Source organism: Bombus pascuorum, chromosome 1 (assembly GCF_905332965.1).
Source record: "Bombus pascuorum chromosome 1, iyBomPasc1.1, whole genome shotgun sequence".
Classification (NCBI taxonomy): domain Eukaryota; kingdom Metazoa; phylum Arthropoda; class Insecta; order Hymenoptera; family Apidae; genus Bombus; species Bombus pascuorum.
Genome location: NC_083488.1, coordinates 20,762,467 through 20,778,904, shown reverse-complemented (window position 1 = coordinate 20,778,904; position 16,438 = coordinate 20,762,467). Strand labels below are relative to the sequence as shown.

The 16,438-nt window shown below is 32.7% G+C and overlaps 1 protein-coding gene across 6 annotated transcripts in view; it reads right to left on the bottom strand.

Moving 5' to 3' along the window:
- LOC132908058 (potassium voltage-gated channel subfamily KQT member 1) overlaps window positions 1-16,438 on the bottom strand; it is an 88,813-nt gene that overhangs the window by 30,772 nt on the left and 41,603 nt on the right. For 4 of the 6 annotated variants that reach the window (XM_060961633.1, XM_060961643.1, XM_060961665.1 and 1 more), the window contains exons 4-9: window positions 14,379-14,505; window positions 12,383-12,558; window positions 11,972-12,112; window positions 8,720-8,830; window positions 7,911-8,117; window positions 3,984-4,004 (exon numbers count right to left, since the gene is read on the bottom strand). In XM_060961633.1, the coding sequence (XP_060817616.1) occupies window positions 3,984-4,004; window positions 7,911-8,117; window positions 8,720-8,830; window positions 11,972-12,112; window positions 12,383-12,558; window positions 14,379-14,505 (783 nt within the window). The remainder of the gene's footprint in view (window positions 1-3,983; window positions 4,005-7,910; window positions 8,118-8,719; window positions 8,831-11,971; window positions 12,113-12,382; window positions 12,559-14,378; window positions 14,506-16,438) is intronic. The other 2 variants (XM_060961654.1, XM_060961676.1) reach the window with 1 other exon arrangement.

Sequence of the window (16,438 nt, the reverse complement as noted above, 5' to 3'; positions counted from 1 at the left end):
AATGTAGAAATACTATTCTAAAAGGACCTGATCTCCATTTGAAATCAGCTTGTTGTCAATCTTCTTCATAAAATATTTCATAAATCAGTCATGAAATTATTTATGTGCATAAAATGGTATTAGCAGGAAATAATGGAAAATCATTGACACTACATTCGTCAATTTGAATAAAAATGAAAACATTATACAATACACATTATACACATTATACAACAATATACATTATATGTATATATAATAATAATGATAATATGAATATATTTGTGTGTGCCATTTACGCGTTGGATACCAGACATTTATCAATTTTATAGAATAAATTACAAAAAATACTGCGGAGGTACAAATATCAATCTCATTAAACTATTTCCTCGGATGAAGGAAGGCCAATTAAAAATAATAAAACTTTAAAAATAAATCGGGAAACGATCTATTCAAATAAAAAAGAATCCAACAGCAATCCAATCGTATCTGCACTAAAATGAAAACAAGAAAAGAGTAAGGAAAATAGGGTAACTTTTAAACTTTTAGAAATTAATTAACAAGAGACTGAGAAACTCGTTTGAAATTCTTTTTCGCAACATTCGTCGCATCATATGGAACTGTAATCGTTGTACGTTTTCACAAGGGAAGAAAAAAGTTGGAAAACGAATTGTTTACCGTACCGGGAAGAAAAAACAAGAGCCACGGACGATGAAACCGTTCCTCTCCTTTTCAGACTTATCGAATTTTTTCCGTACAGGAACGAAAGTAGGTCAGCATCGGTTTTCAAATCTGCTCTCGGAGCTGGCAATATAACTACGCATTAACGTCATTTTTCCTTAGGTTCTACGCGTTAAGTACTTATGGAGGGTTTTGGAAGAATATCACGGGATAAAAATTCATAAAACTTCCATAATCGACATAACTTGTCAACTCGCGAAATCTTTACGAAGAAAGTTTTAGCATTCAGGATGAATCGATCGTGAGTTTACGAAGCTCTTGACGATAATTTGATTTTCGAATAGTTCCGACAATTTGAAAACTATTAACAAAGAGGTTCGATACCACCTACTAACCAAAAATTTAGTATCGTTTGGATGTATCGATTCGGATGGTTCTTGAACAACTGAACAATTTTAATCACATTATACTTATCGATATTGTCAATCCCAATAATAAACGATATTTATTATGGAAGAACCTAACAAAAATTTCTCGCAAACTTATTCTAATCTAATTTAAAACTAATCGAATCACTGCACTCGATAGTTCAGTTCGCATAAGCCGATGTGTTATAACTTTTCAATCAAATCAACGAATCAAACATACGTGAAAGTAAAGTGATAGAAAGACGAAAGAAAAGTGAGCAAGTGAAAGAAGTCCGAAGAAACCAGGAAAAGGAAATTCATTGGGAAAAGACGTCGGATGAAAAAGGTGAGAAAGTACCGTCGTGTCTCAGTGCATTTTAGTATTCAATCCTATTTGCCAGCGTAAAAGCTGTAAATGTTTAGCATGGACAATGAAAGTTCTATCAAGATTCAGGAAACAATCGCACGAGACAGAAAGGAAAACGACAACGGAAATATTCGAGCGACGACCGTGACAGCCGACGAGCGTAAATTCTCGTTCCCCGCGAACGCGTTCGTTTCTTTGCTTTGCAAGCTGACGCGAAAATAAAATGGCGAGACGTACACTGTGCACCGAATCGGTGAAACGACTCTGCTTCAAATGCCTCGAAACGATATTACGATTGTGCATCTTTTTACAAATACCACTACACGTTCAAGTTTTTTTTTTATATTTTCAACTACATATAAATCTTGATCAATAAATTACAAATTAATGAGAAAAGAAATAGGGAAGTTCTTACTTACGTATATTTTCTATAGAATACAAACTTCTTTTAAAGGGAAGAATACGTAAATGAAATCCTTTTCTTGTATATTTTATCTGTTCTCCATAGGAAATAATGATAACGTAATAAAAATAGTTGTTAATAGATATTAGTTTATAATATTAGTAACAATGTTATGTAGTGTAATTAGATATTAGTAACAATGATAGTGAATAATAATAATGTAATAAGAGTCCAAAAATCACCTAGAAATGTGTTTAGGTATCCACTGCTCACATGGCTCTTATATTCTGTAATTATAGGTTTCAATAAAGATTATAGCAACTATACATATTTAGTAACATGAACAATTCAATTGCAGTGCGCTTGTAATATTTTATACATAGGTACTTATAATGTAATTAACTATTTACTATCCACTATGAAACTATTAAATTATATTGTAACATGAATAAAATCGGAATATTTTTATTTTGTAATAGGTATTTTAATATCATGTAGAGTTATAGAATTGAGTTATCGGAATGTGAAAAATGTTCTTTTTTAAGGTATTTATGTTTAAAGCAGAGTTGTTACCACCACTGTTGTGTCGGTTCATATTGTGCGTACAGGATGTCAATAATATCAAGAATACTTGTTAAGATTAACATGTAGTGTAACATTACCTGAAACTTACGAATTTTTCATCTGTAACTGTTAAACTCAAACTTTTTTTTATATTTCAATCCGTGTAATGATTATGCAATATCTAAAGATGGTGATATTATATCGATTTCTAACATCGAAACACATTTTCCTTTTCAACGTTTGAAATTCATTAAAACAATAAAATTGTTACGTACGCAGGTTTCTCTTAAGAGCATAGATTACAACGTCCTAGAATTGTTTACGTTTATCAAAGCCCAATGTAACATACATCTAAAAGAATTAAAATACTCAGGAAACTGAGAAAACGAACTGAAAATTGATCGAAACCATTGAAACGAAATAAATAATTCATATACAAGCTTATAAGTAGCTATCAAGCGATACTGCAACTTTAACTTCATCGAACATGATTAAGTACTCTCCACTTAAGCATCGAAGCGATACAAATTGCCAATAGATTACTCACACGAAGCGCGTAAATGTGAAAGACAAAAATAATATAATTGTACGCGCTTAAAGAAATTTCTCTACCCACTTTTATTTCTAACAAATCACAATCAAAAAATATCAAGACACGATATACAAACGATCAGACAACTTTTATGAAATATCCTCGACTTTCTCAACACCCTGTACGTGAAAGCGTCGCACATATATTTTGCACAAAGACACCGCATACACTCAATTAGAATTCATGCACAATAATGTGTGACGCGGTAGAAATACATTGCATAGCGCAAATCATTATTATTTTTCACGATCCAAGTGGTAAAACGAAGCTTAATATAAGTGCAATATAGGATAAAAACACAACAATATAGATACATACATAGAAAAAAGAGCAAAAGTATTATACGTCGAATAAACGAGCCTTTCCGCGAATTATCGCGAACATCCCGCCCCTCCCCGCGTTATACAGGGTGTATTATACTACGTATAGAATTGCCAATAATCGCGTCTTGCTTTCGTAAATACTGTTTTTAAACAAAATCACCAGCTTGTCTATTCTACGAACATGTATTTTACAACAGTCACGTGTTTTAATCACTTGCAATTATTTTACAGCAACATATTTCACTAATAATGCAAATTGCTTCGAAGCTTAAATTGCTAAAAAGCGTATAGAGTAAATTTTGTCGATTTATTATATCCTCGACGATCGAGTTATTTAACACAACAAAATCATATCTGGACAAATATGTCGCGAAAATTGAGAAAAAAAGTAGTCAATATCGATCTCAAATTCCTTGTTTGTTTGCTTGTATGTTGTGTGTGTATATATGTGTGTGTAGTGTCATTGGAAGCTGAAAGTGATTATCGACTAAAATATATCACTTAAATTTTAATATTTGAAACATTCAACAGACTCGCGTGTGGCCAGTGATACCGAAAACGCGATAGGTTCCCGTTACGTGACAAGGAAAAGTGAATAATAAATTGATAAATAAATAAACATGCAAAAGAGTAAAAATTGAAATAAATCTAAATAGCCTTTACATACCATCTTCTTTACACAAATCAACTGAAATATATTAGGTACATTTTATATATATCGTATCAGAGAAAGGAGAGATGTTTTTTGTATGTACATGATATAAATTTTAATGGAATTAATAGAAACGCGACAGGTGAGCGTATGAGAGAAGAAAGGACGGAACAGAAAGAGCGAACATAATGGGATATATTCTAATACGCGCGAATTTTTGGCAGCAGATGCGACAGATATTGATGTTTCCGGCGTAGAATTTCTTTTTTTCCCGTGAAATTCCTGTGTGCCGAATTTATTTGAAAATTTCGTATATTTCAAACTGTAGAGCTTTGCTTGAAATATTCGCAAAATTGCTCATATTAATTTATAATTCATAAACCTTTGTTTGGCACGATTCATTTATTTATTTATATAGACTTTATTTGTGTTTATTAATATATTACATTTGAAAATAATGTTCTCCCCTTGTATACTCGTTATTCTCTGTAGAATTAATTCATCATCCTTTATATTTCTATTGTCTATAGACACTGTGTTCGATGGCAGCTGAGCAAGAAGAAACAAAAAGGAAAAATAATAATTTGCATCAGCCACAAAATATTAACAAATACAATTTTCCAAGCGAAATAATTAAATTACTGCCAAGGATATTACGTTTAAAAAAGTTGCATTAAAAACAGCATGGTTAGGAACAAATTATTTAAATATAATATATTTCTTGAACTGATACGTACCCGAATATGATACAAACTTAAATTAAGTCGTATCGGTTATTTGACACAAAAAAAAATTAAATTAAAAATTCTTTTCATTTTTAAGCAGTATCTAGATGCGAGAAGCGATTTGCATAACACTTGATTAATCAGAGTTTTGAAAGCAAGGTTTATGAAAAAATGTTAAATATTATCGAAAAATGAAAAGCCTTTATTCAGTTGATGACTCAAGTTCTCTTGAGCTTCCTTTTGATAAAATGTTGCATGATTCATTACAAAGAAAAAATACATAAACAAATACAATTAAGCATTCACTTAAAATTAAATTACACATGATCGATGCCAAAAATAATAATCGCCCTTCTAATGTAATCGAACGAGAGATGTTTGTTTACGATATAATAGAGAAAAATGTAAATTAATCGTATTCTATTCAAAAATACAATAAAATTTTTATTAACTTTCCTTGTAATTTGAATTCTTACGCTTGTATGTATTTAAATAATCTGAAAAATATGGAGCATTTGTTTGACTCTTAAGAAAGAAGAAACTTTTAAATTTCGAAAAAAAAAGAAATACTAATCTTTCTCAGACAAATGAACGTCAAACTATTTTCGACTATATTTAAATAACTGCAAATAAAATTCTTCCGATTTAATTGAAATTCTTTAACGCATTCATATAACGTTTATCAGTGAATAAAATAAATTTCTATTATTAATCCACGAAACTAAATATGTACATTAATCAATGGACCATTCAAAAAGTTCTTTCCAGGTAAAAGGGATCTTTTTCGCAATTTCTCTTTTGTTATAGCCAAAAGAGCATCCCTAATTCGATTACACGGCAAATTACAGCGCGTTTCGGAAATTCGTGAACAAACGAAACGGAAGTTAACGCTTCGTTAAGAGGCAAACAATCCCTACGAAAGAAATCGATGTAATTCGTTTCCTCAACGATGAAGTAATGAACGCAACAGAGGAGGGTTCGGATAAATAATAGAGAAGCGAGATTTTTCTCGTGCCACGACAGAAAACTGAGAAAATATAATAATACAGAAGCTTCCAAGCGTAATTTGAAACTGCATCAACACACGAATAATCACGAGCAACACTCAATTATTATTATATTTCGAATATATTGAACGGCACATTAAAAACACAGAGCAGAATTCGCATTCTCTGCTTGCATACATCCACTGCCAAATTATTTGCATGACCCTGTGGGATAATCGAAGTCCTGCGATCGATACTAATTTCACGGGACTTCGTGTATCTCCGTATTAATTAACGTTTCTTTTCGTTCTCTTTCTCTTTTTTTTTTTTCTTCCATTTTTTATCTCTTCAGTTTTAATGGAAGTCACAAATTTTCTCAATTTTAACGGTAATCAAGAAATCAACATGCCAATAAGTACCTTCAATCCAAACAATCCATTATCGATACCAAACTCGAACGAGAACTCTGATATAAGCAGGTTGTTTTTGAAATGACGTCGGAAAATCACAGATATACATTTGAAAAATTAAGACTGCGGAAAATCATTACCTCACTTTACGCACTTCGTTATTTACTTTTAGTTGTTGCTTTTGAGATTGGAATTTTGGTACGTGTTAGTAATATTCATCTTCACTGTTGCGTTACGCATAAATGAAATTATGCACGATAGAATTTTTCAAAATAGCTGCATCGTTCATTAAGTTTTGAGGAATTTTGGAAGGATAACATTTGGAAAGATTTTTATGCCAAAAAAATTAAATCTCGTCTTGTCTTTCATAAAATAACAGCATGAAGTGTTGTATAGATTATTGTAAAAACATATTAGAAATTATAGGAAATTTGTTTTATACAAAAAATTATACAAATACTTTGTACATAAATTACAAAATATATTTGGATTGTTTTGACGATAATTCGTCCGTAAATTTTCTAATGTCATTTTAAAAACGTTTTATGTTGTATACTGACTCGAAAAATCTCGGTAATATTTAGTTAATACAATCCCGTATAAAATAGAATAAGAAAACAGTTTGAAATGGTTGAACGTACTTACATAAACAAATTACAAAGTAATATTGTTTCTTTAAGAAAAATATATATGGACTGATGACGTTACCTTGTAACGAAAATAAAAGCGAATAATCTCTTTTGTAATTGAATTCGTTGAAATTTGGTGTAGTTTACCGAGATCAAACGAGGCAATGCCGTCTCACATACGGCAGGAAAATCAAACGAGATTTCAATTATGAGAAAGGGACGTTCAGAACATAAAGAAAGGAAACTAGCTCGATGTTTTTCCTATTATTGCAACAGATGAGCGTATATGTTACTGTAAAATTATGAATTTCTGTAACTTTTCTCATTCACAAAATAGTCAGACATTTCATATTTAATTTTCAATCATTGTAATTTTTGCTCGGATCAGTGATGTAGAAAGTCAAATTAAATTACTTTCAAATTTTTATACCCTTTCTATTTGATAATTATACGTTTTAAAAATATCTTCATTTGATCTACATGTGTGAGAAGTACAGTGCGGCGATTAGATGATAATTACGAACATAAGTTTCAAAAGAATGCACATTAAAATAACTAGAACGATCTTTCATCTATAAACATATATTAGAAATAAATATGTACCAAATATACGACTATACTTAAAAGAATGATATGTTATTCTGTACAATAATCTACAAACTTCCCAAAATATATACAGCATTTAAATGCCACACAAAGTTCAGATTCATATCGAAAATATGGAATTTAATTCTTAATTTCTTGACAAAAATTTCCTTCTATGCAAACATTTCTCTACACAGACTTTTACATAAAATTCATCAATAAACAAATTTAATATGAAACTTCTACCAAACTGTCAAACTTTCACTACTGACTCTCGCTTACAACAATTTCTAACGCTGACAACATTCAACAACTTTCAAACATCGACACATTATAACTACACATCTACCATTTTACAGTAACATCCACTGTAATCTGTTCAACGAAAATAAACATCAACCAAGTCTCCAATCGTGACATTCTGAATCTGGTCCGTCATTGAAAACAAGAATGACTGAAATGATCCCGGCCTAAAGAACGGCAAAGAACGAATATCGCAATCGTCAGCGTCCAATTAGACGATTCGTAAGCAACTAGAAACAGCAACAATCAACGGCTACAGTAGCTACTGCCACTGAACTCGGGCCAAAAAATCGCGAAATCTTACCTTTCCTAAAGGTGTGGACGGTTGTCCGGCTGGTGTTGGATCTTTGATGTAGATGTTCCATGTGGCCACGCTATTGATGGCTTTGTCGGCAGCGTAGCACCTCCACAGACACTGTATTAACATCGCAGCGGCTGGTATCTGTCTGTTGAAGTGTTTTTGTCGTTGTTTCTGCTGGACTTTTAGCGCAAAACCAGAGCCCAATATTCCCTGAAACGCGTATTTACCAAATCGCTTAATTCCACAGCAAGAAACAGAGGTAATTGATGAAATTATAAATTTATTAAGCAGCTTTGGCAGTAAAATTTAAAAACTCTCAAAATGTGGAGTTAGCTACTTCTGCCTGTGAACAGCTCCTTTGTGTTTTATCTTTTAACACGTTGACTGCATGGCCCTCCATTGTGAGTGAAATTAGTCTTAAAACTATTTATATAAATAACTTAATGATATTAAATTTGTCAATCCGTTTTCGACGGCATTTGAAAATCATTAGCTACTGACGCCAACGTAGCGTCATCCGCTTTCGAAAGCAACTAGGTCATGACGCCACAGTTGCGTCATCGGCAGTCCACGTGTTAATGCGAATGTCAACAATCCAACTATCGGTACAATTGTTATAACAATTATAAAGGGTGGTTTGTTTTACTACCATTGGAAAATACGTATAATGCTTGTTCTCGAAAATAAGAAATTATTCCTTTCAAAATATTTTTTTTAACGCTATAAATATCGACGATTAAAATATAAAATTTACGCAAGAAGTCAAAATAGAAAATATATGGAAGAATGTATAACGCTAGGATTATACTTACGGCTGGAAGTGCGAAAAAGGATATGGCGAATACGCTGAAACACGAAGCGACTATTTTTCCCATCCACGTTTGTGGGACAGTATCACCGTAACCAATCGTGGTCACGGTAATCTGAAAAAGAAATAAAATTATTTCTCGTTAGAAGAGTTCAAGCATTCTGAAGACACGAAGAAAGAGAATCTGTACTTTTATTTAAAAAAGCTACTTAAATAATTTTCATTGTAACTTCTAACATCATAAAAACGTGGCAACGATTGCTTCTGTCTTTATGATAGCCATTTTATCAACATCACACTTCCTCGCAAACAAATAAAAGAAATACATTTTCCCTTAACACTATATATTGTATAAAACTGTATAAAACAGTTGACTAAGGAAGAAGAAATAATGTTAAGAAAATTAACAAACCACTGTACGGCTTGCACGACTGAAGCAACAATTTCGCTAAATTTAAAAAAAGAACCAACAACTGAAAGAAAATAAAGTCAAAAGTAAAATTCGAAAGTAAATGCATAATAAAGAAAAAAGAAAAAAGAGGAAGCGTATAAGAGATCAAACCGCAGAACGTACATGTACACCTGTAAAACCAATATACCCATTACGAATTTGAAATTCGCAGCACGATGACCTCAAAGCAACTGCCGATCAAACTGGAAGGAACATAGAAATTGTAATTTCCGATTTCACCGTAAATTTGATATTATGCGTTATTGCGCCACTGCCATTAGCCAACAGGTAATTTATTAAAGCCTGTTCCGGTTGAGCGCAGCGTGGTAATTAACACCAAATTGAAAAACAACCTAATTAAAATTTCAATTCCGCGCCGCGTCCCTTTCAGTAACGGCGAAACGATTCCAGGAGAATTTCCCGTCTCCTGGAAAATCGGACAGCGGTTGAACAGCGGCAATCCGCGAGGCGACGTTAATCAAGCCCACATTTAAATTCTCGGCCTCGGTTTCATCGATCCTCGACTCGTTGCTGCCCGTTCGACAACGGCTATAAATACAGACATATTTTCCGAATGATTAGCGGCAGTCGCTTAACAAACAGTCGTCCGTACGATCGAGTCAGTTCAATTGATTTCGACGAAAATCTGGAGAAATCCGTGATTCCAATTAATTATTGGCGTTAATAGAAATCGAACGAGTGGAGCAAGAGTTGGAGGATTATTAAGTGGAGCTGTGTGAATGAGTATTGACATATATATACATACACATATGTAGTTTGATCCTCTGATAGACATTACAAAATTCAGACGATTCGTTGTCAATTTTGCAGTGACATTTCAGAGACGTTTTTCATACTTTTTGTAGATATCTGGTTTCGTTACTTCGAATCTGCTTTATATTATACAACCTACATAGTTATTCGCAATGATCGTTATAAAAATTTCTTAGTTACAAAGTTTATCGAATAGCGTAGAATTTATAAGAGTGATCGCAAGTGATGATTTGCAGTGGTTTAAATTTTTCTTTAAGATTTATTTCAATCATTTTCCAATTTGATTTAATCTTGATTCGAGTTTTATCGTTTGTTTAGAAAATTTCTAATTTTGAGAAAAATATAAAAAAGTTGTCGTTAACATCTGCGTCTCCTGTTCCTTGATATTATTAGAACAAGTTTGATAATTGATTAAAAGTAAACATATAATTTTAAAGTAGAAGCATTCGTTTCATAAATTCCCAAAAGTACAACTGCTTTAACTGTTGAATAATTAATAAGGGAATATGATAACAAGGTTTACACAGATCCTACTGCATCTGTTCCGCTGTTTATGAAATTTTTCAATCGTCTACATGTAGTCGCTTTGTTGCTGTACATGTGTATACCTGAAAAAAGGACAATACACGAAGTTTCATCGTAGGTAGAATTGTATTTTCAGCATTCGTTTGTTACAAGTACTCGTTTGAAAAGCTATAAACCAACAACGAATTTGTATTTATTAATTGTTCGCAATAAAAGTAATAAGCTTTTTCCATGGTTTTCTTTGTTAAAATCACTCCGATGTTGTAAAGGGAAGAAATCGATAGAAACGCGTACTCGTGGATTAAAACGAAAGCTTCCGAATATTTGTATAGCCATTTGCAAAAATATTTTCGCCGAAACCGATTCGAAATTTTGAAATCAAAGATCTGACTGAAAGACACGGGTATTTGTAGATTTTAATTCAAATATTCCAAGACTGTTTGTGAAATAAAATTTCCCAAACTTCAGTTTTTATTTCTAAATTTCATTGTCTCACAACATTTGTCACTTGTCATACTTACTTAAACTAAACGAAACTATATATACATATATCTTTATCTCTAATTATATACATCTTATCTCTATCATGCGAGATTTAGGCTTTCAATATACTCGTTATCAAATTAATACGTCTAACGTTTTCAAATTCATGGTAATTGGCAATTGGTTCGAGATAAAATTCGTTTTATTTAATACAACGTTTCTGACATTTATACGTATGTACATATATGTATGTGTCTCCTCATTTAACCGTATTATCCGGGCAATGGAACTCGATGTTACCCATCGACTACCCTCGATTACATTAACTTGCCAGATACTTCAAATAATTGTCGTCCAATTATTTTATCAACTAATATAACGGCGAAATTTATATTCGAACTCTTTCTGTTAATGCTTTATAGACATTCCCCAATAAAATATAAATTTAAATACGTAACTGCGTCGGAAATAATTATTCCTGCGAATTCGAAGTAATTTCAGATCGCCATTGAATTATTATTATATAAAAGAAAGTAGAAATTATTAAACAAAAGAAAGTAGAAGAGCAGGAAAGATGATAAAAAATGAAGAAGTACAAGAATATTTCTCGCGTGATGCGATCTTCGATTCTTTTTTCCAACAAAGTTCTTTTTTATCTCGCATTCGTCGTCGCATCTTCTATTGTTTTCTCGTTCGCATAAAATTGCACGTATCCTACACCACACATACACATATCGTTCATCCTCATACATATTTGTACGTTGTGTCATTTCCTCGTGTATACTTATGTGTATATATATGTAAATGTGACCTCAAAAATACGATAGAAATTGGTAGACAACATTCATACATTTTATACAATAACGTAAGAAATATAAAACTTAAGGAAATATTTTTCAGACAGTCTGTGCATAGGAGACGTCAAAACACATGTGTATGATATCGCTTAGAATGACAAAATAGTTTGTACCAGTGCTATGAAATTGTAAAATAAGCAAGCATTTAAAAATAAAAGCCACATACCACGCCCCACCATAACGCATCGGCGTAGCTGGAAAAATCTGTTTTGCCATCGGGTCCAACGACATCCTTTTCGGCAAGATACACGAAGTAGCTGCTGAAAATAAGACCTAGGAACCCGATGTACAATGTCGTGATCAGCTCCTGAAAAGTATGAAATCGTAAAACATACGATGAAGCATCGCGTCATTTTACATTGGCCAGTGGAATCGTTTCTCGATGAAATTATTTATCGAAATTATTGACCTAAATAACTGTAAACATACGTATGTATTGATTGCGTAATAAGTCCGATGAGAACATTCGATACATTCGAGGTACAAGTATCAAATAGAACGCGAGAAAACATAAAATATTCTATATAATCAATAATTGATACTTATTGAATCTAAATTTAGACATTGATTAACGTACCTGACGATGAATAAAAACGACAGAGCCGAGAAGTCGCCACGTGCCACCTTGTCGATCGACATGAAGCATCCGCAATATTTGTAAAAATCGGATTCCTCTTATAGCGGAAGTGGCGAACACCTGCCCGTTGCTTCCCACCGTCAACACCACCATAGACGCGACCACCACGATTAAATCTGAAGAGAGAAAGTAGAAAAAACAAAAAGAGACAATTAACGATCGATATTACAGAAAATTCATATGGAGTGACAGTAAATGTTCATACTAGCGTAACGATAGTGTATCAATTTTTATATCGATATTTGGGATACTCGCCGTATTATTACACGCACAGTCGAGATAGACTCATTTCTTTAATGTATAAAATAAGAAAAGACATTTTAAGATAACCAAATTCGGAAGAATAGAAATAATAAAAAGAAAATCAAGATAATCAGGCGATCTGTATAAAAAATTTCAATTTTTAAATATATATACTACAACTTTAATTTATTCCAACGAAAACAAGGGTACAACAACATCCATTCTTGAAACATCGCTCCATATGAATACTTGAAACAATTTTTCCTTGCAGAACTTTGTCACGGTATGAACTTTTCAAAATATGCAGCATCTCATTCGCGCTTACCCTGAAGCGGATAAATGATATCTCAAAATGATTCAGTTTCACAAAATACCGATTCTATCGCGTTGTGACTGCAACAGTGCCAGGTATAAGCCATGACACGTGCACATCCATGGCCGATGACATTTCCTCGCCATTCCGCGACGCTACGCTGGTTATTCACTCCATGGAAATCGAGCGTGTGTAATCGGCCTTACCGATAAACACGCGATGCCTGATCCGATTAATATCCGGCACCGTGTTACAATTTACCACGCTCGTAAAGTTCGTTTGATCGCGAATCAAGTCGCGCGTCACGAAGCCGTCGCTGTTCATTCTCGAACGATCTCGATTATACTTTCGCGCGATTCAATTACGTGAACAGCACGAGAAGCATCGCCCGTAGCGAGTTTACGTCGGATAGCTCATGAATCACAATGGAATCGCGTACATGATATTAGAATAGATGTGAAACATTTCGGTATTATCGATCGGAATTTTATCAATATAAGATATTTTTGCGATAAATATCCTTAATAAGATTATTTGATATTAAGGTCGTACACGTATAATTATAGAAGATTCAAAAAGGATAGCGATATTTTGAATTGGAAAAAGAAAGGTAATGCACGAGGCTTAACTCGACAATTGGCACTTAACGAAGGCAACGAATTTATTTTACTTTTATGCTTGTAGCATAGACTCGAAGGAATCAACTGATCTTTTTAATACGAAGACTATAATTCGCTAAACTCTGGAAAGTTTGCGTCCCGATTTTAATAGGAACGTTTCCGACAATTTCTTAGTAGTAAATTTGTCATACTCGAATATTAACGAAAATCTGAATAAAAGACAAACCTTTCGATAAACCTTAACAATCAATTTCGAAGTAATAAATTTGTCATGCATGAATATTAAATAATATTCAACATAAATGATATTCGTCGTCCTACAGCAGAAAAGTAATTTTGAAAAAAATCTTAACAAATGACGAGCCATTCGATACGTCTCAATCAGAATATAACATCTTAATCATAATCTCAGCTTTTGACACCTAATACAAATCATTGTGTCTTATGAACCCGTAGACTTCTCTGTTTGTTGGTCAACTCGGAGAATCAACTTAGAGAGTCAACTTATAAAACTGAATGTAGGATATCCTGATGATATGATGTTCGATCGAACTTGATGAGAGGATATCTCGTATGGATAACGAGTGAATGACAAGTGCGATAATGAAATCAGCAGGGACACGAGTCCGACAAACAGTTTTGTCACCGGGGGAAGTTTCAATTTCGGCCACGACAATCGATCAACGCGAATATTGGATCAGCCCTTGGGCTGCAGACTAATTAGACCGGGACTTGACGTGCATTAGCGAAACGCACTCACCTATGATACAAATCGGTTTCCGTATGAAACGGAGCCTGCCGCAGCAACCCATGTACTTCGATCTGCATCCCGCACTCCACAACCTCACTAGGTATTCCACGCCAAAGAACACCACCAAACATATTTCCTGTAAACACGAAAGAGAGTGCATAATGCAAGGCTTTTTAATTAACTTGGCAAATTTCTCAATCGAAAATGGTAGAAAATATTTGTGATCGAATGTGCAAGTTTTAGAATAAAATAGATCGATGGGTACCGAGAAAAAATACGATGTTTTTAATGTTGAAATATACAACGTACCAGACGCATGTGGAAAATTTAAAGAATGAAGTGCTTTTGGATTTTATCGCAGGTACTAGGATATTTGGTATTTGAATTAATAGGCGGACAAAAGTTAGGAAAAATAGCTCGGATACAAAAATTTTCGTATAATACAACAAGTGTTTAATTCAGGTTTATGTACGATGCTTAAAGTTAAAGTTGATGTTTGCTTTTATATAACCATGTACATCTAATAGAAAATGTTTGAGATTGGATATGCAAGTTTCAAAATAAAATAAATCGATGAATATCGAAAAGGAAGTATGAGTTTTTAATGTTAAAATATAGGATGTATAAGACATGTCAATTTTTAAATATTATATATAAAATGTAATAACGCAAATGTGATTAAACACAGTTAAAACTAAAAAAAAAAAAAAAGAAACAATTTAAACATCGTTCAGTTTTTCCGAACAGTAGAGCATGAAAAATATTAGATAATTACATGTTCAGCTTATATCCACATACCGTACATTCTGACCATTCAACTTCCATTCACCATTTTTTCCATTCCACGCAATTCAAACGCCGCTTTATTCTCCACGTTACCATGAAAACTTCTTTTTTAACAGAGATTTGAATAGTCCACTAGATTCGAATGTATAACTTTGTCAAAGAATATTCTAACTGTATATTCCATATGTTTCAATCAGATTGATTGGAATTGTTTACTTGTTGTTGCCGCGTGTTTTTCGGTTCGATGTTCTTCTTCGTTATATCGCATATAATAGTTCATTTTAACGCCATGTCCAATTGCATTATTATATACAATTGTTTATAGGAATTTTTAGTATGGAATCTTCAAAATTATGAAAATCAGTCGTTATACGATTTTAATTTTCGAAATTTAACTGAAATTGTATCTGTATGTAACAATTTCATCTTGTATCTGATTTACATACACACGGACATGTTTCATCACACACGTTTTATCTCTGACATTTCAAATACTTTGTATTGCATTCTGTGTGATGAAATATGTCACGTATAATAAACCATACTTTGTAATATGAAAGTACAAGTGTTGCAAAATATACTGATTTACGCGTTCCTTCAATAATAATGTTTAAAAATTTCAAGAGGACGTTTCATGAAAGCGATAAATATATTCCACACACATAATGATCTATTAATGATAAGTTCTATTTATCATCAATTCCAGTTTAGCAAATTTCATATTTATTTTATCGTTCGTATATTACATGCAGCTTCCAGAATTGAAATTGCATATTCAGAGGATCAATTAAAAGAAAATAAAATTAAAATCTCTATTGAATTCTACAACAGAACATGCTACATTTACTCGTATTACAACAAATATTGACAATGCAACATTCGCGTTTCCGTTAAAACAGTATTTGGATAAAGCTCGTCAAAGAACATAATTTAATTTAATTAGTTTCTTCATCGCGAAAGAAATAAAATTAGGAGAATAATAATTTATTATTATTAGAAAAACAAGAAGGAAAAGGAAACCAAAAAAGAACATCTTTGAGTTAAGAAGAAATATTTACAGAATAATATTACACAAATATTTGAATAAACACGAACATCGAACAAATTTCATTGAACGATCAATGACAAACGCATTGAAAATGCGAATAAACAAGTCAATAGGTTAAATGAGCGAGAAAAATGCGATGTAAATTGCCTCGAATAATCGATAATTGTAATAACAGAGAGCAAGGCATTTCCTTGATGACTTTCTAGGCAGCGGAATCATTAGTCTCCTGTTCTTA